The sequence below is a fragment of the Theropithecus gelada genome, chromosome 19, assembly GCF_003255815.1.
Source record: "Theropithecus gelada isolate Dixy chromosome 19, Tgel_1.0, whole genome shotgun sequence".
NCBI classification, from domain to species: Eukaryota; Metazoa; Chordata; class Mammalia; order Primates; family Cercopithecidae; genus Theropithecus; species Theropithecus gelada.
Window position 1 is genome coordinate 15,067,066 of NC_037687.1, and position 26,011 is coordinate 15,093,076.

At 54.2% G+C, this 26,011-nt stretch overlaps 2 protein-coding genes across 6 annotated transcripts in view; both read right to left on the bottom strand.

Annotated features, from left to right (window-relative positions):
• AKAP8L (A-kinase anchoring protein 8 like) overlaps window positions 1–10,760 on the bottom strand; it is a 36,202-nt gene extending 25,442 nt beyond the window's left edge. For both annotated transcript variants that reach the window (XM_025369001.1, XM_025369000.1), the window contains exons 1-2: window positions 10,550–10,760; window positions 1,702–1,776 (exon numbers count right to left, since the gene is read on the bottom strand). In XM_025369001.1, coding sequence (XP_025224786.1) covers window positions 1,702–1,776; window positions 10,550–10,562 — 88 coding nt within the window. In that variant the 5' untranslated portion in view covers window positions 10,563–10,760. The remainder of the gene's footprint in view (window positions 1–1,701; window positions 1,777–10,549) is intronic.
• Window positions 10,761–13,132: 2,372 nt separating this feature from the next.
• WIZ (widely interspaced zinc finger motifs) overlaps window positions 13,133–26,011 on the bottom strand; it is a 27,900-nt gene continuing 15,021 nt past the window's right edge. Inside the window, exons 1-9 of one of the 4 annotated variants that reach the window (XM_025368388.1) lie at window positions 23,911–24,005; window positions 22,457–22,627; window positions 21,035–21,538; window positions 19,586–19,984; window positions 18,455–19,006; window positions 16,820–17,347; window positions 16,189–16,608; window positions 15,760–15,955; window positions 13,137–14,824 (exon numbers count right to left, since the gene is read on the bottom strand). In XM_025368388.1, the coding sequence (XP_025224173.1) occupies window positions 14,665–14,824; window positions 15,760–15,955; window positions 16,189–16,608; window positions 16,820–17,347; window positions 18,455–19,006; window positions 19,586–19,984; window positions 21,035–21,538; window positions 22,457–22,604 (2,907 nt within the window). In that variant the 5' untranslated portion in view covers window positions 22,605–22,627; window positions 23,911–24,005 and the 3' untranslated portion in view covers window positions 13,137–14,664. Of the gene's footprint in view, window positions 14,825–15,759; window positions 15,956–16,188; window positions 16,609–16,819; window positions 17,348–18,454; window positions 19,007–19,585; window positions 19,985–21,034; window positions 21,539–22,456; window positions 22,628–23,910; window positions 24,006–26,011 lie in introns of those variants that run through there. The other 3 variants (XM_025368389.1, XM_025368390.1, XM_025368387.1) reach the window with 3 other exon arrangements.

A 26,011-nucleotide genomic window follows, 5' to 3' on the forward strand; every position in this document is an offset into this window, starting at 1 on the left:
TTTTTTAGTAGAGACGGGGTTTCACTGTGTTAGCCAGGATGGTCTCGATCTCCTGACCTCGTGATCCGCCCGTCTCGGCCTCCCAAAGTGCTGGGATTACAGGCTTGAGCCACCGCGCCCGGCCTTTTTTTTCTTTTTAAACAAATGGTGCTGGAACAATTGTATGTCTACATGCAATACAAGAAGAAGAAACCTTAGCCGATACTGCACACTTTGTGGAAAAATTAACTCAATATGGATCACAGACTAAATGTAAAACCTTAAACTAAAACACCTAAAAGAAAATTCAAAAGAAAAATCTTATAGATTTCTTAGATAAAAAAGCAAAGTCATCATCTATTAAAGAAAAGATTGAATTCGGCTTCAAAATTAACAACTTGTATTCTTTCAAAGATACTGACAAGAGAATAGACAAGCCACAGTCTGGGAGAAAACATTTGTAAACGGCACATCCGAGAAATGGCTTGTACTCAGAATACGTAACCCAGAGGGAAAAGAATTCAAAAGGATGTGCAATTAGGGACTATATTTGATGAAAGGAAGAGGCAGGGAGGGCAGGACAGGGAAGCCAAGCAAACCAAGTTTCTCCTCATTTATGAAACACCTGATACCTTCTCACCCAATTTCAAAATATTTTAAGTCTTCCCTTTTTCTGGGACTAGCTGCTGCTACTTGGGAAGCTTACTTAAGTCCCTTTATGCAGTGATCCCTGAGGGCATGTTAGCTGTGTAGGATCAGTCTTTCCCCAGATCTTGGTAGTAAAAGAAATTACCCATCTCAGTAACTAAGACATTATCCTTGTTAATTCCAAAGAGGGCTCCTTCTCAACAGACACCCCTTTATCAGCAGTTCCGGGCTGCCACAGCACACAAACAAAACAGACAAAACAGCATCTGTGAATCCTACTGGTGGCTACTTCTGAATTAGCTAATTAAGTGTTTCTGTCCACACTGGAAAACTCAATCAGAGATCTTCACTCAACTCTGTGTGTGTGGAGCCCGCTGGCTTGAGGTGGCCTGGCTGAGTCTCCGAAAGCTGCTAGATTCACATACTCAGCCTCTCTCCCACAGCAAGGACACGCACTACGCTGGGACTAAGTTAACAGCTTGCTCTCTCCTGGACCAATCCTTTGGACTTTTTTTTTTTTTGATATGGAGTCTTGCTCTGTTGCCAGGCTGGAGTGCAATGGCGTGATCTCGGCTCACTGTAACCTCTGCCTCCAGGGTTCAAGCGATTCCCCTGCCTCAGCCTCCTGAGTAGCTGGGACTATAGGTGGGTGCCACCATGACCAGCTAATGTTTTGTATTTAGAAGAGATGGCGTTTCACCATGTTGGCCAGGATGGTCTCGATCTCCTGACGTCAGGTGATCCACCCGCCTCGGCCTCCCAAAGTGCTGGGATTACAGGCGTGAGCCACTGTGCCCTCCTTTGGACTTTAACTGGTCACTCTGACTCCCAGTACCTCTCCCATGGGGATGTGAAGCCAGGCCTTTTATCAAAGAGCCTAACTTGCTCAGGAACACAGCTACTTTTCCCATAACTGTCTGAAAGGGAAGCACTAGCTATTCAAATGGCCACACCATTTCACACAAGTTTAGGTTTAAAAAAGCATGACAGGATGACAGCAAAGCCAAAGGCAACTAAGAAGACAAGGAACTGCTCTGCAAAACACTTTGGTTCCCACCAGAGGCCCACACTTACCATAATCACAGGTAGGCTGAGCGCTGGTATCCGAGTATGTCGATTGCAAAGTGGTTTCAGATCCCTGGACAAAGCCTAAACATAAAGACAGTGGGGTTAATTTCCCCAAGCAAGTCACAGGGAAATGACCTGAGACTACCTAACCTTTGGTATGGGATTGCCAGCAGGCCCTTCTCTCAATGAAAAGCCATCAAAACCTCTAGATTCCACAGTTTAATTAGACTGTCAGAAAATATTAACCAATGGAAAGGCAGGTTATGTTTAACTTGCTATACCAGGAGGACTAGATTAAAAAATTAAAAAAATATTTATTTACTTTTTAAAAACAGGGTCTCACTCTGTCTGGGCTGGAATGCAGTGGCCTGATCACGGCTCAGTGCAACCTCGACTTTCCAGGCTCAAACGATCCTCCTGCCTCAGCCTCCCAAGTAGCTGAGACTATAGGTTCATGCCATCATGTCCAGCTAATTTTTATATTTTTTGTAGAGATGGGGTTCCATCATGTTGCCCAGGCTGGTCTTTAATTCCTAGACTCAAGCAATCCACCTTCCTGAACCTCCCAAAGTGTTGGAATTACAGGCATGAGCCACAGAGCCTGGCCCCAAATAAAAATTTTTAAACATTTAGGTCAGTAGCCTATTCTGATAAAGGAACACCCAAGTTATCATTCTGTTAAATGAGGAAACTATTCAAATTCCTGAAAGGTGAGCCACTTGGAATTCAAATAAGGATGGAGGTTAGCTTCCAAACCATGTTAAAGCAAATAATACCCCCTCTCTCCCCGTCCTAAATCTGAAACACAAACTGCTTTATATTTTGGTTTTCCATTAAAAAGTGTGTATAACCATTATTTCTGGGCCGGGTGGCTATTTGTAATTTTCAGGTCATGAGTTGGCTCTGATGGGAAAGGCAAATATTGCCTCTTTTGGGCAGTACTTTGGGAGGCCAAGGCAGGCAGATCGCGAGGTCAGGAGATCGAGCCCATCCTGGCTAACATGGTAAAACCCTGTCAGGTGAATCCCTGCCAGGTTGGGATTACAGGCAAATATGCTTGTAATCCCAACACTTTGGGAGGCCAAGGTGACTAGCCTGGGCAGCAGGGCGAAACCTTGTCTCTACAAAAAAAAAAAAAAAAAAAAGTCAGCTGTGGCAGCATACGCTTGTAGTCCTAGCTACTTGGGAGGCTGAGGTGGGAGTGTCACTTGAGCCCAGAAGATCAAGGCTGCAGTGAGCTATGATTGCGCCACTGCATTCCAGCCTGGGTGACAGAGCAAGACCCTGTCTCAACAAAAATCAAAAAACAATTATTTCTTCTTTTTTTTTTTTTTTTTTTTTTTGAGACGGAGTCTTGCTCTGTCGTCCAGACTGGAGTGCAGTGGCCAGATCTCAGCTCACTGCAAGCTCCGCCTCCCGGGTTTACGCCATTCTCCTGCCTCAGCCTCCCGAGTAGCTGGGACTACAGGTGCCCGCCACCTCGCCCGGCTAGTTTTTTGTATTTTTTAGTAGAGACGGGGTTTCACTGTGTTAGCCAAGATGGTCTCGATCTCCTGACCTCGTGATCCGCCCGTCTCGGCCTCCCAAAGTGCTAGGATTACAGGCTTGAGCCACCGCGCCCGGCCAAAACAATTATTTCTTAAAAGTAATTATTTGGGGTTGGCATGTTCATATGGAAATAAGTATTATTATGTACACATAAAATTTCCTATCTTCTCAACTCTCAAACTGTTTCTCAACATAAAATGAATTAGGGCTGAGTACTGGCTCATGCCTGTACTCAGTACTTTGGGAGGCCAACGGGGGCCGATTGGTTGAGGCCAGGAGTTCAAGACCAGCCTGGCCAACATGGTGAAACCCCATCTCTACCAAAAATACAAAAATTAGGCCGGGTGCGGTGGCTCATAATCCCAGCACTGTAATTTCAGCACTGAGTGGCTGAGGCGGGTGGATCATGAGGTCAGGAGTTCTGGCCAATATGGTGAAGCCCTATTTTCTCTACTAAAAATATAAAAATTAGCTGGGTGTGGTGGTGTGTGCCTGTAGTCCCAGCTGCACAGGAGGCTGAGGCAGAAGAATCGCTTGAACCCAAGAGGTGGAAGTTGCAGTGAGCCAAGATCATGCCACTGCATTCCAGCCTGGGCAACAGAGGAAGACTCTGTCTCAAAACAAACAAACAAACAAAATCCCAAAATTAGTTGGGCATGGTGGCGCCTGCCTGTAATTCCAGGTTTTTGGGAGGGTGAGGGAGAAGAACTGCTTAAACCCAGGAGGCGGAGGTTGCAGTGAGTGGAGATCGTGCCACTGCACTTAAGCCTGGGTAACGGATCAAGACTCCATCTCAAAATAAATAAATAAATGAAATAAAATAAAATGAGTTAGTGTCAAGTAAGGAAAACTTCTACCTCTATCAGAAACCACTGCTCCTACAGACTATTATTAATCCTAATCCTGCCACTTGCTTTAAAACTACATTTAAAAAAAAAACCTCTGCAGTTAGAAATACATACATATATATTTATTTTGAGACGGAGTCTCGCACTAGGCTGGAGTGCAGTGGCACAATCTCGGCTCATTGCAACCTCCGCCTCCCGTATTCAAGCGATTCTCCTGCCTCCGCCTTCTGAGTAGCTGGGACTACAGGCGCGTGCCACCGTGTCCGGCTACTTTTTTTGTATTTTTTGTAGAGATGGGGTTTCACCGTGTTAGCCAGGACGGTCTCAATCTCCTAAACTTGTGATCCACCCACCTCGGCCTCCCACAGTGCTGGGATTACAGGCGTGAGCCACTGCGCCCAGCCAGAAATACATATTTTTGAATAATTTTCTCTCAGCACTGAAATTTTGACAGATACCATAAGAGGCAGGATTTGCCTTTCCCATCAGAGCCAACTCATGACCTGAAAATTAAAGCCTTTGCCTCTAACAGCTTGTTTATATCAAAAACCTACAGAAGTGTCTTCTCTTCTGTGGGTAGGCGTTCTCTTATTCGTTGACAGTCTATTTTATCTCTTAAGACCACAGCAGCAGCAGCCAACACTGAACAAGTGCTTTCCCTGCAGGATGCCAAGAACATTTATCTGCAATGATCTCATTTCATCCTCACCACAGGTAAGAAGGGCAGGTGGGCAAGATCCCTTACTCTGCAATTCCCCCAGGTACAAAACAGTCTGAAGACCAAGTGTTTTCTACTAGTGTGGTGCCAAAACTCACGCTGCAGCTGTTTTCACCTGTGAGGACATTTATAATCTTTCTTTGTCCTACTTAGTGCAGAATTAATGTATTTAAATACAGGGTGCTTCCCCAGACCCCACGTGACTTCTCTTAAGCTAGAATTCCAAAATACATCTAGCTCCAAGGGTTCCAAAGAAGGAGCTGTGAACCCAGCTTCATCTTCACTTTCCAGAGTAGGGACTGGGCCCTGAGGAAGGATAAAACCAAGGACACAGGCCGGGCGCAGTGGCTCAAGCCTGTAATCCCAGCACTTTGGGAGGCCGAGACGGGTGGATCACGAGGTCAGGAGATCGAGACCATCCTGGCTAACACGGTGAAACCCCGTCTCTACTAAAAAATACAAAAAACTAGCCGGACGAGGTGGCAGGCGCCTGTAGTCCCAGGTACTCGGGAGACTGAGGCAGGAGAATGGCGTAAACCCGGGAGGCGGAGCTTGCAGTGAGCTGAGATCCGGCCACTGCACTCCCGCCTGGGCGACAGAGTGAGACTCCGTCTCAAAAAAAAAAAAAAAAAAACCGAGGACACACAGATCCAGTCTTCTACCTTCTCTAAGTAAAGAGGGTAGGAATCCATTGAAATGGATTCCTTCCAGGGATCTGGACCTTCCTGAGATGCCTAAAATCCAGGCATTGTTGGTTAATAGCTATCCATAAGAAATACTGACAGCAGCTTTGAAGAGTTCACCCAGGGGAAAGCCTTATAATGTAAGAAGGACCCAGCCCCTGTGGTCTCCACTGTTTGCTCGACTAGCTTCTGGAAATTTGCTCTTTCAGCAATTGGGTCAGCAGTAAGATGGCCTCAGACTTCAGGTAATGTGGTCTGTGAGTACTGCAACGGCAAATGACAGCCTACCACACCCTCACAAGAACACAGTCAGTAAGCTGCTGAGCAAAACATCTGTGTCTGTTCAGGCGACAGGGGCCCTGGTTCTTCCCTAGGAAGGAAAGACGATCCATCAAACCCTCCAAATCAACGGCAATCTCTGCTCTAACTCTGTCCCCTGCACCACATGGACATTCTGCTCCACAATACTGTCTGCAAAGATCGCAGGGCAGGCCCTTCTAGAGCCAGTTTTGGCTCCTATTATGAAAAAATTCTTTTTTTTTTTTTTGAGACGGAGTCTCCCTCTGTCTCCCAGGCTGGAGTGCAGTGGCGCGATCTCGGCTCACTGCAACCTCCGCCTCCCGGGTTCAAGCGAGTCTCCTGCCTCAGCCTCCCGAGTAGCTGGGACTACAGGCGCCCGCCACCTCGCCCGGCTAGTTTTTCGTATTTTTTTAGTAGAGACGGGGTTTCACCGTGTTCACCAGGATGGTCTCGATCTCCTGACCTCGTGACCCACCCGTCTCGGCCTCCCAAAGTGCTGGGATTACAGGCATGAGCCACCGCGCCCGGACTTTTTTTTTTTTTTTGAGATGGAGTTTGGCTCTTGTCGCCCAGGCTGGAGTGCAGTGGTGCGATCTCGGCGCACCGCAACCTCCACCTCCGGGGTTCAAGCGATTCTCCTGCCTGAGCCTCCCGAGTAGTGGGGACTACAGGCATGCGCCACCACGTCCAGCTAATTTTGTATTTTAGTAGAGATGGGGTTTCTCCATGTTGGTCAGGCTGGTCTCAAACTCCCAACCTCAGGGGATCCGCCCGCCTGGGTCTCCCAAAGTGCTGGGATTACAGGCGTAAGCCACTGTGCCCAACCTAAATTCTTAGCTGGTTTATAAAGTGTTCTCTTGGTACAATTTACCAGCCTGATTAGCTCTGGATGAAAAAATAAAATATGCCCTATATGGCCCTATAAAGCTAAGTGTCAGATCATGGATTTCTTTCTATTTTCATTAGAGACAGGAGGTCTCACTGTCATCTAGGCTGGAGTGCAGTGGCACAATCACTGCTCACTATGTCCTCAGACTCTGGGGCTCAAGCGATCCTCCTACTTCAGTCTCCTGTGTAGGTGGGACTATAGTCACACACCACCAGGCCCAGCTAATTTGTTTTCTTTTTTCTTTTCTTTTTTTTTTGGGAGACAGGGTCTCACTATGTTACCCATGCTGGTCTTGAATTCCTGGGCTTAAGCAATCCTCTCACTCTGAGACCATGGATTTCTAGTTCTGCAGCAACACTCCTTGCTTTTAACCAATCTCTCTTGTCAACTTTTTTTGCTCAAAAATACAAAAGCAGGCCAAATGCTGGGGCTCATGTCTGTAACACCAATACTCTGGGAGGCTGAGTTGGGAGGATCGCTTGAGCCCAGGAGTTCAAGACCTGCCTGGCAACATAGTGAGACCTCATCTCAGAATAAAAAATTAGCCGGGCATGGTGTCATGCACATGCAGTCACAGCTACTTGGGAGGCTGAGGTGAGGTGGGAGGATCACCTGAGCACAGGAGGGCAAGGCTGCAGTGAGCTATGATGGCACCACTGCATTTCAGCCTGGGCAACATAGTGAGACCCTGTCTCAACAAAACAAAACAAAAGTTTCTCAGTTTTATACTTTTCCTTCTTTTTCCTTTTTTAAAAAAAAGAGTATATATTTTCTTGAGACAGGATATTGCTCTGTTGCCCAGGCTGGAGTGCAGTGGCATGATCATAGCTCAGCAATGTTGAACTCCCGGGCTCCAGCAAACCTCCCAGAGTCTCACTGTCATCCAGGCTGGAGCGCAGTGGCGCAATCATGGCTCACTGCAGCCTCAATCTCGCATAGTTAACTTTTTATTTTTAATTTTTATAGAGAAAGGGTCTTGCTGTGTTGCCCAGGCTCTTCTCAAACTCCCGGCCTCAAGCAATCTTCCTGCCTTGGCCTCCCAAAGTGTTGAGATTACAGGTGTGAGCCACCATGCCTGATCTAAAAAAAAGAGTCTTATTTGAAGGAGTAACAGAGAGTGCCAAAAATTAAAGGATAACTGGAATTAGGTTAGGTTGCCTCCAACCTTTATTATCTGAGCCAAGAGTAGGCTGACAACCATCCTCCAAGATAGTCTCCAATCATTCTTGCCTCTTAATGTTATGTAGATCCCTCCCACCTAATAGAGGTAGCCGGTGCAACCAATAAGATTTATGAAAATGACTGAGTGTGACTTCTGGGATTTCTGCCTTGCTCTTTCTGGGATCATTCAGTCTGGGGAAAACCAGCCACCATGTTGTGAGGACTCTCTAGCAGCCAGCCGTAGGGAGAGATCCATGGGGCCAAGAATTAACGGCCAGCATCAGCCCGCCAGGCATGGGAGTTTAAATCACCTTGGAGGTGGGACCTCCAGCCTCAGTCAGGCTTTCAGATGACTCTAGTCCAGATAGAGATCCTAAATGTAACCTCATGATATTCCAAGCCAGAACCACCCAGCGAAATCACCTGTCCATTCCAAACATAAGGAAACTGTGTGAGACAATAAATGTTTCTGTGACAAGTGCGGTAGCATGTCAGACCTTTGTTTGAGGGCCTGATTCTGGATATTTCTGTCCTGTTTTCCACTGCTCTCCTCTTCCCCTCTCAGTGCTAGAGATGCGGCTTCCTTTCCCATGTATAAATAAAGTAACTGGGTTCAAAAGCAGGGCGAGTTAATAAAAAGATTTATTAGTCACCTTTTATGTTTAATAATGGTTAACATTTGCTTCGAGGCCTCTAGGACTTACTCTTAAAGCTAGTAGTTGTCTGAAATGTGACTTAAAATGCCTTTGACTTTAGTGCCCTACTTCTTAAAAGGGGAAGACTCACATTATAAATTACTGTGGTTTTCAGTTTATCAAGATAAAGGAAAAACAAATCATTACTTTATTAGCTTGGCTATCTCAGTGCCCACCCAAACCCAGAACTACAGCCTACAAGACCTAGAGCTGGAATTCAGGTTGGGTCATTAGTGACCTTGTAACTCAGTTTCCTCATCTATTAAAGAAAAAGAGCTCCATTACTCAGCTACCCCACAGCACCCAACCATTCATCTTCTGGTTTCTTCAGCAGTCCTGTTTTTAAAACCCATGAAACTGTCTTCCAGTTCTCGGTAAGACTTGGTGAGAATTATATTCCAATCCCAGAGATGTCAGTAACAACTCTATAGTCTGTCCTCCTGAACTAGGAAAGTTACAGAAAGGCTCTGGCAGAGCTGCCCAACCTGGACACTACTGATGTTTGAGGCCAGATACTTCTTTGCAGTAGGTGTCATTGTGTATACCGTAGCAGGGCAGCATCCCAAGTCTCCATCCACTAGATACCAGCAGCACTCCCTCTCCCATATGTGACAACCAAAAATGTCTCCAGACATTGCCAGATGTCCTCTGGGGGCAGAATCACCCTTGGCTGAGAAGCCATTGGGCTGGGGGATGGTTGCTAGAAAAACTGGGGTTCTTGGAAAGCTCCTGACCTGGGAGCCAGGGTAGAGGGGACTGGCACTACCTTCTTGCCTATGCAAACATAAAGTGGTCTACAAAGGAGCTCCAGAGATTCATGTTCCATTCTCAGTTCTCAGCATTCCAAGTAGAATGCAGGTTACCTGGCAACCACACACGCTCAAGCCTGTAATACCCTCACCAAATGGGGAGGCCTAGTCTAAGTCTCCTGGCTGAGAATCCTCATCAGTCACTGCCAAGGGAAACCCAGGAGGCCTTGGCAATTCACCCAGTGATGATTTACAGTCGCCCAAGCATATTGCGGGGGCGGAGAGGGGCTCTGGGATCTTATCACCCACTCTCCCTTTCAAATCTCATTGGCCTCCCACTGGCCTCTTCGGCTGATCTAACAAGCCAGGCAGTTCCTGCCCGTAAGCCTTTTACAGCAAAAGCTCCCTGGGCCAGATATCTTTATTCTCTCACTCCATTTAGGTCTCTGCTCAAATGTCACCTCTTTACGGAGGGCTCCAACCACTCCATATAGTGGAGCGACCCCCGCACGGTACTGACCACCCTAAAATATATCCTACACTCGCTTATTTGCCTATTAAGATCAGTCCTCGCCTCTAAGCTGCTTGATGAAGTCTTGTCTGTATTCCCGGTGCCCAATCTGCACCAGACACGGTTCATTTGACAGACGTAGAGAGAATTAACGTGGAACCTTGTCATTCCTTGCAGTTCAGCCCCCTAGGGGCCCAAGACTCCCCGCTCAGCCCAAACCTTTCCAATATTTACTTATCCCCCTAGGGCCTGGCGCCTCTCCCAGTTCTGAAATAGACAAAAGGGGGTGGTGGGTGGGATCGGGATGGGGGTGTAGAGCTGCGGCTTTTTTGCAGAGAAACTGCGCGGGGGAGGACGCGACAATGGCGACGGCAGCCGAGCCTGCTGACTGCTCGTAAGGACCAAGGCCTGAGAAAGGGAAACCTAAGGCGTTGAGGTCCACGAGCGCAGGCAAGGGACTGAGGTGGTGGGGGCGGAGACCTCGCGCGCTGAGGCCCGGGCCCACGGACACAGGCGACAGAAGCCAAGACCTCAGGCGGCTGGGAGCCGGGACGCCGGCTGCAGGCACAGAGAGCTGAGGCAACGAGGCGTGAGAGAAGCGACCCTGAGGCGACGGGCCAGCGGCGCCATTTTGTGACCGCAGGGAGGGCAGTGAAGGGGCCCCAGGGGAGGTGCGGGCAAGCCTGGTGCGGCATCCGCACGTCCCTGTCCCATCCCCCACGCAGAGCCCGACCCCACCCTGCCAGGCCCACCTGTGTAGCTCATGATGGCGGGTAACACAACATCCGAGGACGCCGGCGGCTGCTGCTCTGCACATCCGACGCTGCGATAGCGGCTGCTAACCACAGGGTCTCCTCGACACACACCCGAGCCCCGCCTCCCGACCGCATTGGCTCATACCGGCCTTGGCTTCACGGCTATTGGATGATACCGCTGTCTATCTCTACGCCTCCTCCTATCAGTGGCTGGAAGCGGCTGGCAATCTCGTGAGAGCCCCGCCTTGTCCCCGCCTTCTGTTAGTCTAAGGCCTCAGTGATTGGCCTAGAGAAGCCGGCAGAGAGGCGGAGTCCTATAGCATTCGAGGGGGCGGAGCTGTGCACTACGGAAAGGCCCAAGGCCCAAGCGCGGTCGGGCTGGAGGAGCGCCAGTGCCCTGGAGACCCGCCAGAGGGAGCCGGGTCTACGGCTCAGGGCACGGCTGGGATGCCAGCTCCGCTGAGGTGCTGGGTAAACCTAGCTACGTGTCTCAACTTCTCTGGCCTTCGGCTCCAAAATAAGCATAGCAAAGCCATGTTGGAATGAGAAAATTAAAACTCGGCACCAAACAAGATGCTGGACACACGTTTCAACATTACATGACAAAACGTGTGTAAAGGAATCATTCCGGGGCCAGTGCACTGAATAAACGTGATTAATCGTCACAAAACGGTAACAAATATATTTATAGGGCATATGCTTATATGTGTAATAATTCCGTTTGTATCGTGTGCCATTCAAATGCTCCTTCAAACCTGCAAGAAGCTTTTAATCCCCACTTAAAACTGAAGCCTGGAACTCATGATTTGCTCAAGGTCCTTGACAGTTACGTGTTAAAATGGGAACTTTGCTTCTAAAACCATCTTGATTCACTCTGGACTCCAGAGATCCTGCAATAGTGCAGCCGGGCACCAGTCATGTCCTCAGTCTGTTTCCTGGGCATACGGAAACCCCTGCCAGGGACAACTCATAATTGCTAGAGATGACAGAGCTACCCCAAAAAAGTACTTAACATGTGTTTGTGAAAACTCATCAAGCTGCGCAATTACAACTTCTACATTTCGTATGTTTTAATACTTTTTTTTAAGGTATGCTGCTGCTTTTTGATATTTATTTCTTTAGGTGTAATAGTGGCATTTAAAACATTCAGAGAAACATACTGAAATACTAAGACGTTAACTGATCTTATGGCCAGGATGTGCTTCACACAATTCAGACAGGTAGAGAGCGAAGGAGGAAGCAAGGAGCTATAAGATAAACCTCTTACAGCTGAAGACATTGGTCATGGGTTGGTAAGTGATGGGTAGATGAGGGTCCATTTTACTGTTTGCTGTACTTTTGTATAGTTGGAATTCTCCATGATAAACTGTTTTAATAAAACTCCCCCACCCAGATGAGGCTTCTGCAGAACTTGCTGTCATATGGAACAAAGCCACTTATGATGTGTTAAGTGAGCAACTCCACACATGAAGCAGAGATCTGACGGATAAGCACTCTGGCTTTGGGGTTCATCTCCCTGTCAGCCTCAGGGATGCCTGCCTGTCTTTCAAACCAAGGCAGGGCCCTGCAGGTTCGTTCCTTCATGGCACTTGCCACAGCCATCATTGTACCCTGATTTGATTTCGTTTATATCCAACACCCTCACAGAGAGCACAGCTCAAAGGCTGAGACTTTGCTGCCTGAGGTGCATTAAAATGGCTTGAGCAGAGAAGAGCAATGCTCAGAAAAAAACATCCCCCTGCAAGAACTGGAGGCGACTCTTCCAAGGACACACGTGACCCTCACTTCACTGCATGATTGGTGGGGAGCAACTTGCCATGTGACTTTATAAGCTCTTGTATCATTTGATTGTTTTTTGTTACATCTAGCCTATACCACTTTTATATTTCAAAAACTGACTTATGGGCCAGGCATAGTGGCTCATGCCTATAATCCCAGCATTTTGGGAGGATGATTGCTTGAGCTCAGGAGTTCAAGACCAGCCTGGGCAACATGGTGAAACCCCCGTCTCTACAAAAATTACAGAAATAAGCCAGGGGTGGTGGTGCACACCTGTGATCCCGGCTACCTGGATGGCTGAGGCAGGAGAATCACTTGAACCCAGGAGGCAGCAAGGTCCTACCACTGCATTCCAGCTTGGGCAACAGAATGAGACCATCTCAAAAAATAAAAAAATAAAAACTGACTTATGAAAAGTTGAAAGAGGAATAAACACCTTTGAGTCAGCTCACAAGATGCTCTTCCTGCTTCCTAAGTCTTGGATACATCCACCCACCCACAGCACAGGATGGACAGAAGTGGTTGCAGCCTTCTGCTACCAGGCAAGATGTGCGTCCTGACCCCACAGGAGCAGATGTGCGGGCCAAGACCACCCTTGTGGGCGTGTTATTGCAGCCTGTTAACCCCTCCTTCCCAGGAAGGGGTATGATGGGAGGGCCCAGAAAGCAGGGCTGGGAGTAGAGGTGGCCCCTTCTGTCCACACGCCATGAGGTCATTCCCACTTTCCAGCACTTGGCCGTTTAGTGAAAAGGATGAGCTGAAAAACCACATGCAATAAACAAGAAGGAGCAGCCAACAAAATCTCTTAAAATCTCAGAAATGTTCAATAAACATTTGCAGAGCAAGAAAATAAATAACATTGCAAAGGAGCCAGCGGCTCCTCTTTTCCCATGTTCCTTGGGTTAGGGGTGCATGTGTCTAACTAGAAGTCACGTGTATTAAAAGCAGGTGAGTTCCAGCTCTCTACACCCCCACTGCCCCCACCAAATGCCCCCAGCGGGTCCCTGACACCTTCGCTGGTAGCTCCTGCCCTTGATAAGCTCCCCTAGCCTCAACTGCTTCTTGATCCTGGCTCCCTTCCCAGACGGGCTGCCCAGAACCCTGGTTCGTCTGCTCACTGGAGCCGCTTTGCCAGCCAGCCAGAGCCCGCCCCCACCAACCATGGCATAAAGCGCCAACAGCTGGGAACTTGGGCTCATCCCCAGCTGCGTCTGGTTTGCTTGGCGGCCAACGGGAAAACCCAGGGCCTCCATGGCTCTGGACAGAGGAGGCCCCGATCCCAGCCCCGGCTGCCAGCCAATGCCAGCCTGTCCACTCGACAGAAAAACACACGCTGGCTGCCTGCCCCAGGGCGTTTCCAGAAGAGAAATTTAATCTAATTTACATACTTCTAGGTACATCGATAACCAAAATGTGGCCACTGAAAAAAGTTAAAAGGTCAATCAGCTCCCGGCTTCTAGCTGGCCCAGGATTGCAAAATAAAAAGATCCACGTTCCTTATTCTCTACACAAAACGCGTTTTTAAAAAAGTGAAAGGTCTAGGGAGCTATACATAGAAAGCAACAGTGAAAAGGGAGAGGGAGCAGGAGTGGGGGAGGAGAGTCCCACCCCCCAACCCCACCCTCCAGGGCCCCAGAGCCCCTGAGGCTCTTTGGGGGGCCTTGACATGGCAGGAGGCAGCTGTCAGCTCTGAGCTCTTCCCAGCTGGGAAGGCCCCTCTGGGGGGCAACCAACAAGGATTTCCGTGGCATTGTGGGCTCAGTGGGGGGCTCCCAGGCCCCAGCAGGCCCCACAGAGGGAGCGTGGCTTCCCCTGAGCAAGCACCGTGGCATGATGTGGTCGTTCAACCCGGGAACTGGGGGTCCGGGGCAGGTCCCGGGTCTCACGAGGTGCGTGTGTGTGTGTTCGCATGTACATGCGTGTGAGAGGATATTCATGGGGGCGAGAGGGAACCAGAACAGGGGTCTTTGGGGTCTTTGCAAATGGCCACGGATGGCAGACATTGCCCTGCCTGGCTGCTAGATGGGGGAGTGCTGTCCTCCCCTGTGACCAGATCGGCTGCCACCAGAGACCTGGCTGCTGCCCCTGCTGGACCAGGTGGGCATGGGCTGAAGGAAGACACCCTGTGGCCCCAGAGTCCTCAGGCTGGGGGAAGGGCAGCTAGCTGGCTCCCGGCGCCCTGGCTGTAGTGTGCCCGGCCCCCAAGGGGCGCCGGTTTGAGGTTTTGGCTTGCTCCTTTGGAAACGGAAAGAAAGAGGAAGAGGGACGAGGACACAGAGGAGGAAGAAGAGGAGACAGAGGTGGCACGAGAGGGGATCTGGAATGCTTTTGTGTTAGGGAGCCTCTGCCGCCGCTGTCTGTGCCTGCGGGGCCTGGGACTCCTCAGGCGGGGGGTCCGCTTTGGAGAAGTTCATCTCCAGGATGTGCCGCTGTAAGTGCCGCACCCACTCTTCCTGGATGGAGAGGGGGCCCTGGAATTCCACCTCACAGAACCTGTGTGGGTGAACAGAGAGAGGGAGTGGCCAGTGCTGTGAGGAGAGGCAGAAGCATAGCCTTGCCCACGTCCCTGGGCACACCTGCTGCTACTTAGTGTGGACAGAGCAAGCCCAGGAGGCGGGGGAAGAGGGGCCCAGAAGCCAGGCATTTCCCATGGACAGCCACCTCCACTCACCATGGGGTCATGTGAGCCCCTGCCTCTATGTTCAGAAGTCACTGGGACCAGCTAAGGGCTACTGGCTTCCAAGTGCCCCTGCCATCTGGCAGATACATAGACTCTGAGACGGTAGAGGGCACAGAGAAGCAAATCCTACCCAATGAGCCAGGCCCCCTCCTCCTCCTCCTGTCTTCCTGGCACCTAAAGAGGCCTCACAGCACAGAGGCCTGGAGCCCCAGCTCCACGGCTCAACACTTGGCTTTGACTCTGACTTCTGACTTGGCCTGTATGGCCTCAGGCAAGTCACCTCATGTCTCCGAGTCCCAGTTCCCTGCTCTTCGATGTACTTGTGGAGTTTGGTAAGAATTAACTAAGACCTACTTTTTTCTTGAGCCAGACACTAGTTGAGTGCTTACTTACCATGTGCCAGGCAGTTCTGAGTGCTTTATAAATATTAAATTCACTTATTCCTCGTAACAAATCTGTAAGGTAGGTTTGTTATCAACCCGCTTTTATGAGTGAGGAAATTGAGGTAAGGAACAGTTAAGTCCTTCCCTGAGGTCACTAAGCTGGTAAGTGGCAGAGTTGGGATCTGAACCCAGCTCTCGCAGGCTACAAAGCTCAGGGTGTCAGCCTTTAGCCTGAGCCCCGCCACACCCAAGGGCAGCCACTGAGGCGACACCTCCCAGCTCCCACCAGACCCTATCCTGTCCAAGGCTCTGGGTGACCAAGGCCCACTCAGGTGGTCTCCCTCCCTCCCCCAGGGGCAGCCTACCTGCATTTGAGGGTGTAGATGTTGCCCACGAACTTGACAAGTGATGTCTGGGGGGGCCGGGGCACCAGGGAGGGGACCGGCCGGACTCGGGGTGGGGGTTGCCGCACCTCCTCCAGCTTCTGCTGTAGGTCATTGGTGTCCTCGCCTCCCCGGGCTGCGGAGGCATCTGGAGGGCGGGCTTGTCGGCGTTCGAATTCTAAGGTGGAGAGAGGGACCAGAGATGAGTGGGAGGGGTGGATGCTGCAGAGACTTGGAATACACAAGAGCTGAGGACTGATGCTACCTGGATGGGCGGGATGGGGGATGGACGGGTGAATGGGTGAGCAACTGGAGAAAGGACTAAAGGGCCACAGCAGAGCACCTGGGGAGTGGCTGGGTGGGCCTGGCAGGTGCCCGCTGCGCTCCCGACCCTCCTCCACCAGCACTCACTGTTGATGTTCTGCCGCTGGTGCTCCTCAGCCTTCACGGTGCCTGGCGGGCTGGCTGCCAGAGGCCGCTCACCACTGTCGGCTGCCCGGCCAGCCTCAGGCCCTGGCTCCCCCCCGGCACTGCGGCCGACCACGGCCAGGCCCCCGGGTGCCAGCCCCAGGGACGGCCGCTTGTCACTGTCACGGCCATGGCCGGCACTGCGGAACTTCTTGGTGAAGGGGCGGCCGCCCTGGATGTAGCTGCGGTAGGCGCCCACCTTCTGGGGCCGGTGCTTGATCCACTCGCTCAGTGTCTCGATGGGCGAGCCATTGACGCACCACTCGGTCACGCCGAACTGCCGCAGGTGTGCCCTTGCGTGGCTGGCCAGGGCCTTGCGGTTTTCAAAGTAAAGGCCACACAGCTCGCAGCAGGCCTCGGTGGCTGCGGGGCGGAGGGGGTGCCGCTGAGCCACAGCCCGAAGGGGGCAGGTGCACCCAGACGGCCCTGCACAGGCCAGGTGCCAATCCCGCCTCCCACAGAGACCCAGCCATGGGGGCCCCACTTGGGGTCAGTCCACGCTTGTGGCATTGCCTGGCCTGGCCTGGCAGGCCCTGGCGGTCGCCCTCCCAGGACCCTGCCGCCCGCTGCTTACAGGAGTGGGAGGTCTTCTCGTGAAGGGTCTTTGCCTTGAAGGGCAGTTCAGTCTGGATGTAGGTCTTGGCCTTGACCTCTGCTGGGAGGAGGCGGTCCTCCTGCAGGGGCCGCTTGGCTGCCACTGAGCCCAGGTAGCCAGTGGCTGAGGGCTTGGCCCCAGTGATGGGCGTCAGGCTGAGCTCTCGAGGAACCTGCGCCGGACCTGCACCTGGTTTGCCTGGCCGGCCAGCCAGGGGCGACAACGGCAGTGGGGACTGCACGGGCCCAGGGGCCATGGTGGGAGGCCCATCCTCAGCCAAGGCAGGGGCCAGGTCTCCAGCCGGTGGCTCCTTCTTGATGAGGCACGGCTTGGACTTCTTCTTGAGGATCTCTCGCAGTGTGTCGATGGGCGAACCATTGACCGACCACTCGGTCACACCCATCTGCCGCAGGTGTGAGCGCGCATGACTCGACAGGCCCTTGCGGTTCTCGAAGAACTCACCGCAGAACTCACAGCGGATGTCGCGCACCGGCTCTGCCCGGGACGCTGCAGGGGATCCAGGGTAGGGGGGAGGAGGAGGAGGAGAAGGAGGCGGCGGCTGCGGGCAGGAAGCCTCCAAGCTCAAAGCCCCCATATCAGTGCCAGTTGCCTAGCTACCCCTGTCTATGCCACCCACCAGACCGCAACAACCTGCTCCCTCATCTGGGCCTCCAGAGGCCCTTGTGTACATCTGGCTCTTCTGCTTGTTCTGTCATCTCAAATTCTAGCTGGCTTCAAGATATCTCCCTGTATGATCCTGGGCAAGTCACTTTCCCTCTCTGAGCCTCAGTTTCCTCTGCTGCAAAATGGAGATGAAAACCCCTACTTCCCAGTGTCACTATGGGAGGGTCTAAAATGGGAACAGCTCTGAGCATGGGGCACAGAGCTGGTACACAACGCACGTGAGTGCTAAAACACAGCCTGGGCTGCCCTCACCTGCTCAGCACAGAGTGGGCATCCAATCAATCTGAGCAGAATGAACACAGTGCTGGTATCACAGGCAAGCGAGCAAGAGAAATTATAAGGACGACATACAGAGTTTTCTGTAACCAGGTGTGTGCTAAGTACTTTATCCCACTTAATCCTCAAGAAAAAAAGACAGAGTTGGGACTATGCTGATCTCCATCTTCCAAATGAGGAAATTTGCCCATGGTCACACAGAGCTAGACTGGGGAGGAACAGAGATCTTAACTCACACTTGACTCCAAATGTCAAGCACTTAATTACCAAAAAAGTCAGAAAGACACAGTTCAGAGGTTCACTGCCAGTCCCTACACTCCTGCTGTAGCAGACATCACTAATGGATCCCCGCAGTCATTCTCCCTAGGAGTCTGGCTGGCAGCCACTACCAATCGACGGAAATGGCACAAGAGATGGAATCTTTCCGCTGTCACTGAATGACACAATCCTGCTTCTCAAGTGAATAAAGGACAACTGAGCAGCAGCTCAGTTGCAGGGGTCTGCATAGCAAGTACATACAGCTAACCCCGTGTCCTCTCTACCTGCATGTCCTCCCTTCCAATTCAACCCTAGGCACTCTGGATACCCCCAAGGGGAGGCAGGGAGGAGACCCCTCCAACTGTTCTCCCTGCCCTACTGCGAGGTCACACTTACACAGGTTCAGGGGTGTCATGTCTTCCCGTGGCGCCCCCCAGGGACCCTCAGATGGGTGCAGTTCCCCATGAAGGGCCCCCGGCAGCATCTCCCGCTTGATCTCCACCCGTATTTGTTCAGGCTTCAGCTTCTTGGGCAAGGAGGGTGCAGCCAGGCCTGGGAACATCTTCCGGGCCGTAGGAGGAGGAGAGGCAGTTGGTGAGTGGCCCAGGGGGCTGCCTGGTGGCGGTGGCAACTTCTTGGCCAAGGGTGAGATGTGAAGGTCCGAGGGGCTGCGGGCTTCCAGTGAGCTGCCAGGACCTGTGCCGCCTATCATCTTGGCCAGGGTTTTTGGGCTTGGCCCTGGTGGGTTGGGAGGTCCGCCAGGCCGAGACTGGGTCCGTCTCTTCAGGATCTCCCGCAGCGTGTCGATGGGTGAGCCATTGACGTACCACTCGGTCACGCCCATTTGCCGCAGGTGGGAGCGCGCGTGGCTCGAGAGGCCCTTGCGGTTCTCGAAGAACTCGCCGCAGAACTCACAGCGGATGTCTCGTGCTGGCTCTGGGCCTGAGGCTGCAGCAGGAGGAGAAGGGGGCAGTTAGCATCATAGAACTGCCAGCATGGTCACCTGCAGGAGTGTCCTGGTCGGCTGGGCGTGGGCGGCAGCAACACGCCCACAGGTTAGGGTGGTGAGGGCAGGTGCAGGTAAGGGAGTGGAAGAGCGGGGCTGGGGGCCAGATACCCGGCAGGAGTGAGGGGAGGCTCCAGAGAGCACATGGGCCCTCGGTCCTGGCGGAGGAGGATGGAATCAAAATTCCATTGCTCTGTGGGTCCCAACAAGGATAGGGTGAGGCAGGGAGGGCAGCCTAGGTGCTATGTGCCATCCAGACAGGGGCAGATGTGGGTGCTTTGCACACTAAAAGGCAGGATCTCCCCACCTTGGCCTTCATTCTCAGGAAGGGTCACGGAGGTCAAAGGCCAAGAGAGAGAGCCTAGCAGCCCACTGCCAACAAGATCTCTGGGCAGAACCGGCCCACTGCCAAGGGCCCCTGTCTACTCCCTGCCCCAGCAGGGAGGGGGCTGTGACCCCCCCCCCCCGGGAGGGGCTCCAGGGCCCGCAGTGAGGAGGGGGCGGCTGAAGCGAGAACCTACAGAGGTTGAGAGGAGACGGCTCCACATCAGAGGCCCAGAAAATGCCGGCGGCTGCGGCGGCCGAGAGGTCCTGCTTCCCCCAGGGGCTGGCCATACCCGCGGCCTTCAGCTTGGCCTTCTTGGCCGGCGGTGGGGGGGGGAGCAAGGAGAGGGCCGCGGAGGTGGGAGGCGGCCGCCCCGGGTGGGCCAGGGCGCCGCGCCTGGGTGGGAGGCGGATCTGGACGCCGTCCCTCCTGATGAGCCCGTGGAGCACGTCTATGGGGGATCCCTTGGCGTCCGGATCGCTGACGCCCAGGTGGCGCAGGTGGGCACGGGCGTGGCTGGACAGGCCCTTGCGGGTCTCAAACCAGGCACCGCACAGCTGGCAGTCCAGCTCTCTGCCCCCGTCACTATCTAAAGCTGCGGAGACAAAACACAGGGGGGGTTCACGGCCGCCACCTTGGCTGGCCTTGGGAGCCTGAGGCAGGAGGGTCTGGTGTGATTTTTGGCTGCTCAGGCAGTTGGGGGGTCCAAGACTCAGGCTGCAGATTTCTTTTGAAGTTTGGGAAGCAGGACATCCTATTTCCTGCCTAGCCCGTTGGCATCAAGGGGAGTGTAGAGAGCTTAAGGACGTTGGGTAGACAGGCAGTGACCAAATTCCAGATAATCGGATACTCCCAGACCCTCTCCCCTAGGATCCCTGCTATGGGAGCTGTGTGGGGGCGATGGTGGCTGCTGGACTCATGCAGCCAAGGGCAGGTGTGCCCCTGAAAGCACGGCAGACTCAGTGGAAGCAATTTCAAGGGAACATAAGGTACCAAATGGGGGACTCCGTTGGGCAGGGGGTGAGACCCTGGGGTCACCCCCAGACTCTAATGTCCACAAAGATATGGGAAAGACTGATGTTATAACGGACGTCCTTGTTAAACCTGCTCACTGCACCTGGAGGGTTTCTTCCCAAACCCTACCTGCTGTGCCCACAGGCAGCCCAGGAGGTGGGGCTTCACTGGCAGGCAGAGAGAGCTGCCTCTGCATGGACAACCAGGGAGACTTGATGACAGGATCAACCGTGGGCACCTCCCATTAGGTGATCCCCATCCACCCAAGATGCTTCCAACTACCACTGAGAAAGCTAGGCCACAGGAACCCTGGTTACCTTCACTGCCCCTACCCACAGGCCCAGAGAAAGCCAAGAGCTGCCCCTCAGTGGCGAGCATGACCCTGGCAGGCTCAGCAGCTGCAGTGAGGCCTTCAGGGGAAGATCAGCAAAGTAAAGTGGGAGACACGATCCACATCCAAGGCGGCCCAAAAGGAGATGCAGAGGCTCGACCGATATTCTGGCCCGGCTGACCCAGGACATGGGAGCTGTAGTCCCCACTGCCCCCACCCACCCTGGGCCCTCTAGCCCAACCTGAGGTCCCGTCCCTCCCAGCGCCAGAACCTCCCTCGGCTCTCGGGACCCACACTCACTGAGGTTCAAGGGCCCCTCATCCTCAGACTGAGGCCACTGTGCCTTTGGGGAGGCCGGCCGGGGGCTCAGGGACAGCTGGGGGCTCTTGTCCTCAGGATTCTTAGGGGTAGGGGAGCCCGCCAGGGCCAGTGGTGTCTTTTTGAGGAGCGGAGAGCTGGGAGGGTGGCCCAGGCCCTTGGCCGAGAAGCCGGGAGGCGACTTGATGGCTTTGTTGACAGCAGGGGCATCCAAGGGCTTGGCCAGGGTGAGCAAGCCGGGCCGGGGTGCCCCGGCGACCACCTCCTTCAGCGAGCTGGACTTCTTAGCCAGGCCCGGGGGCAGCCCAAGGTGGGCGTCAGGCAGGCCCTTCTGCTTCACAAGCTCGTAGAGGAGGTCGATGGGTGCGCCGCTGCTCTCCGACTCCGCCACTCCCAGCTGCCGCAGGTGGGAGCGCGCGTGGCTGGACAGGCCCTTTCGGGTCTCAAAGCAGGCGCCGCAGACCTCGCAGGTGGTCAGGCTCTGGGCTGAAGGGCAACACAGAGGCCAGGAGAGCAGGTTGTGAGGCCTGCGGCCCAGCTCTCCCGCTTCTCCTCCCCCGAGAGTCCCACTCACCCAGGCTCCATGGAAGTGTTTTGCCTCCGTCAGGCCCCCTGAACCTCACAATGACCCTAACAAGGCGGAGAATAGCTTGGCTGCTTTGCCAGTGAGGGTTAGAAACTGAGGCTCAGAGAGGGAAAAGTTGTGCCCAAGGGCACACAGCAGGAGGTAGAGCCCTTCTGTCATCCAGCCAGTGGGACACCTTTCAGAACCTTTCAGGCCTACTGGGTGCCCTGGCAACAGGTTCACACAAACGCTGACCTGCCAGCCCCATGCTTCACTGAACTAAGTTCTAACCACCCTCTGTGGCTCAACTCCTGCCCGAAACACTGGTCCTTGCAGTCTCCTGCACCCTCTTCCACAGAGCCTTTATTCGTGTCTATCTGCTTCTCTGTCTCCCTGTTCCCCAACTTGAATGGCCCTCAAGAGCAACGGCCAAATTCACTTTGCTCATCTCACCTCCCTGTCCACCCCAGGGCCTGTCACTAGTCATTAACAACCTTAGGATCAATAGACGAAGAAATGGTGTCATGCGAGAGATCACACAGCTAGCAAAGGCCAGATTCAGCAAATGAGCTGGGTCTGAGTATGAGCTCTGGACCACCACGCCCACTGCTTCTCTGGATGCTGTCCCTCACCCCATGAGGGTGCAGCTCAGGGCCATGCATGCCCAGGACAGAAGTTCAAGGGAGAAGACAGCTGAATGCCAACCTTGGTGCCTCAAGGTGCCAGAGGGAAAACTGCGGGCAACCTGGAGCCCCACATTAACCCCAAGGCACAAGAGTGCCCCTGTGAGTGTAACCAGCCTGGCCAGCATCCCCTGCCATGCCACCTGGGCCACTCACCCTTGAGGTCCTGCAGCTCCTGTTTGCTGCCATGAGGAACCTCTGCAGCCACTTTGCTGCTCAGCCGACTGGCCACCTGCTCCAGGGCCCCAGGGACAGGCAGGCTCTTCTTAGGGAGCGAGGGAGAGCCCAAGTCCATGGCCACCATTGCGTTTTCCTCAGAACCCAGGCCTGTGGGTTGGGAAGACAGGCTCAGCCCAGGCAAGTTTCAGGCTGTCTATCCCCAGAACTAAGAAGATGACCTTCTTCCTTATCCTTGATGTCTGCTGTCACTCTGCCAGGCGACTCACCCCAGGAAAGCTGAGGTTCCACCCATAACCCCCAGAACCTGTCCAATGCAGGGACACTAAGGCTGCCACTGACAGCAGACACCAGCAGCTGCTTCCACACACTACAGCATGGGCAGGTCTGGGGTGTAATGCAAATGTGAGCCCAAACTCCCATCCCGGGGGGATCTCAAAGAAAAGACCTCTCTGGGCAGAACTTGTGAGGGGCAACATCTGCCTGTCTTGAGGGTGAGGGTGGGAGGCACTCAGAAAGGGAATTCAACAAAACACCAGGGTCAGGAGGCTGAAGAGGCCACGCAGAGGCAGGGAGCCAGGGAGCCAGGGACAGGGAAGTGGCTTCACAACCCTCGTCAGGAATCTCCACCAGACAAAACAGCTGGGGCTGCAGAGACAATGGGGGAACCAGGGGTGGCCTACTCATCACAAGCTGAGCCCTAAGTGGGGTAAGGTGAGAACCTGGTGTCTGCATGTACAGCGATCCGACTGCGGACAGAAAGAGTTGGAATCACAGAACTTTGTGTTAAGTTTCTGAGACATCTATCAGGTCCGAAGCATCCCTGGGTGAGGAGTGTGTGGCAGAGGAAACCCCAAGGGTGAATTTTCACGTCTAGTTTTTCAAAGGGGCCGGGGAGGCCAGTTGAACTCCAAATTTAGAGTTCAGAGAATGGTAAAGGCTCAGAGGATGAAGGAACTGTGTGCCAGATAGGGCCTTAGAGGCGTTCAGTGGGATATAACGGGGCAGGGGGCCATGTAGGTTCCATGCTCAGTTTGAGTCTCACAGAAGCAAAGAGTAAGCGCTGAGGACTGGGGCACCGAGGACTTTGTCAAAGTCTCCGGGTCGGGTGGGCGCATCTGTCAGATGGGGCAGGGCTGAAGTGAGTTTCCGCACCGGACGGACCGGAACCGTGGCAAGGGACGCTCCCGGGGCTCCAAAGGGGGCAACGAACATCTGTCAGACGGGGCAAAGGTCTCAAGGAGCAGCGGAGGAGTGTTTCTGAAGCCTAGGACCCTACGAGCGACGACAGAAGGCCCTGGGCCCACACGACTAAAGGGCCTGGGGGAGGGGGGACGTCCCGGAGACTGGACGGAAGGCGTCGGGGGCGGCGGCACCGGCAGGCGGGATTCCGACCTTCCCCTCCCCGCACCCTCCCAAGCGCGGGCTCTTACCCGGCGCGGGAGCGGTCGCGGGCCCGGGCCCCGGCTCCGGCTCGGCCTTGGGCCCGTCCCGCGGCGGCGGTGGCGGTGGTGGCGGCGGCGGCGGCGGCGGCGGGGGTGGGGGCGGCGGCGGCGGCGCGGGGGGTGCNCGGGGGACGGCTGGATACCAGGATGATACTGGAGGGATTCTCCTGGTTGGAGATCAGGTGTTTTCCAGGATCCCCGACTCGGAGGTGGAGACTTTCCGGAAAGGGAATGGGGCAGGATCCTAGGGCAGGTCCTAGCTCCGCCCGTCAAGGCTTTTAAGAGTTTGGACGTTGTTTAAGGGGGTTTCAGTGAGGCCGGAAGATTCCCATCCTAGGGGTAAAGATGTCCAGGGACTGGGCTGGGGCGGCGGTTAGAGGCCGCTGGGCGCCCAATATGGGTGTATCCGCTAGCCAGGGCGCGCGGGCAGCTTCCAGCAGCTGCAGCAGTCCGCCCGCAGGGCCCAGACGAACCGTTTTGCTCGTGGCGCTCGGCACTCGGCAGGCCACCCTGGGCGCGCCCTGAGGGGCGGGGCAGAGAGGTGTCGGGGGGGGCGGGGGCGGGGGGCTGGGCGGGGGCGCCCCCGCGGGCGCGCGCTCCCGGGCGCCCCCCGCGCGCGGCCCCGCCGCCGCCTTGCTCTCCGCTTTTGTCACTCGGCACTGGGCGGTGGAGGCGGCCATCTTGGCTCCGGCGCACGCGGGGCGGCCGCCCCAGGCGGGAGCAGCCGAGCGCCGAGTGCCGAGTGCCGCCGCCGCCGCCGAATCCTCTCTGCCCCGCCCCTCAGGGCGCGCCCAGGGTGGCCTGCCGAGTGCCGAGCGCCACGAGCAAAACGGTTCGTCTGGGCCCTGCGGGCGGACTGCTGCAGCTGCTGGAAGCTGCCCGCGCGCCCTGGCTAGCGGATACACCCATATTGGGCGCCCAGCGGCCTCTAACCGCCGCCCCAGCCCAGTCCCTGGACATCTTTACCCCTAGGATGGGAATCTTCCGGCCTCACTGAAACCCCCTTAAACAACGTCCAAACTCTTAAAAGCCTTGACGGGCGGAGCTAGGACCTGCCCTAGGATCCTGCCCCATTCCCTTTCCGGAAAGTCTCCACCTCCGAGTCGGGGATCCTGGAAAACACCTGATCTCCAACCAGGAGAATCCCTCCAGTATCATCCTGGTAGCCAGCCGTCCCCCGACGGTGCTGTTCCGCAGACCTAGGGGACCCCACACGGCCGGCACCACATTTCAATCACCGCCTGTTTCTCTCTCCGATTGTCCCCAGCTGTTCCTTGACAGTTGGGTGGGGCTAGAATCCAACCATTGCCCCGCCCCCAACCTGGCACCCGCCCCCTCCTGCCCACTTAGGGAGAGGGGGCAGGCTTCTAACGACAGCCTTGCAGGGCCAGTGCCCAGACGTAGCCCTAATGTTGCAAATCCTTACTTAAGGCAAGGCTTCCAGGATCTTCCCAATCACTCCTTAGCCGCCACCCCTCTGCCTCGCAGTTATTCACTGAAAGACTGGTCATAGCTCTCCCTCCCAAGGACAAGGCCAGGGCAGTGCCAAACCTGCCTCCTCTCATCCGTAGGCTGACTCCTTATACCCCAGTGCTTCCTGCACCCCTAACCATCCTCAGAGCCAGCTCTGTCTCGCAGTCACCCCTGAGACACCACAAGCCAGGTGTGGGTGAGCTGAACGCCTGGGGGGCAGCCTTTAGCAGAAGCAAGAAGCCTGAGGTCAAGTCCCCACTCTGCCCCTCCCTGAGATGTCCCCTCACCCAGCCGCTGTCCTCTCTGAACCTCCAAGGAGAGGGGGCTTTGATGCCCCACCCTCCCCTTTGCAGGCTCATGAGTGCCCTTCAAGTGGGCTTGTGAATGGGTCTGACTGAGCCCAGAGTACAGGTCTAGGTAGGACCCCAGCAGCTGCAAGTAGGAATAGTATCAAAGGGGCCGGGTGTGGTGGCTTACACCTGTAATCCCAGCACTCTGGGAGGCCAAGAGGGATGGATCACTTGAGGTCAGGAGTTTGAGACCAGCCTGGACAACATGGTGAAACCCCGTCTCTACTAAAAATACAAAAAAAAAAAAAAAAAAAAAAAAAAAAAAT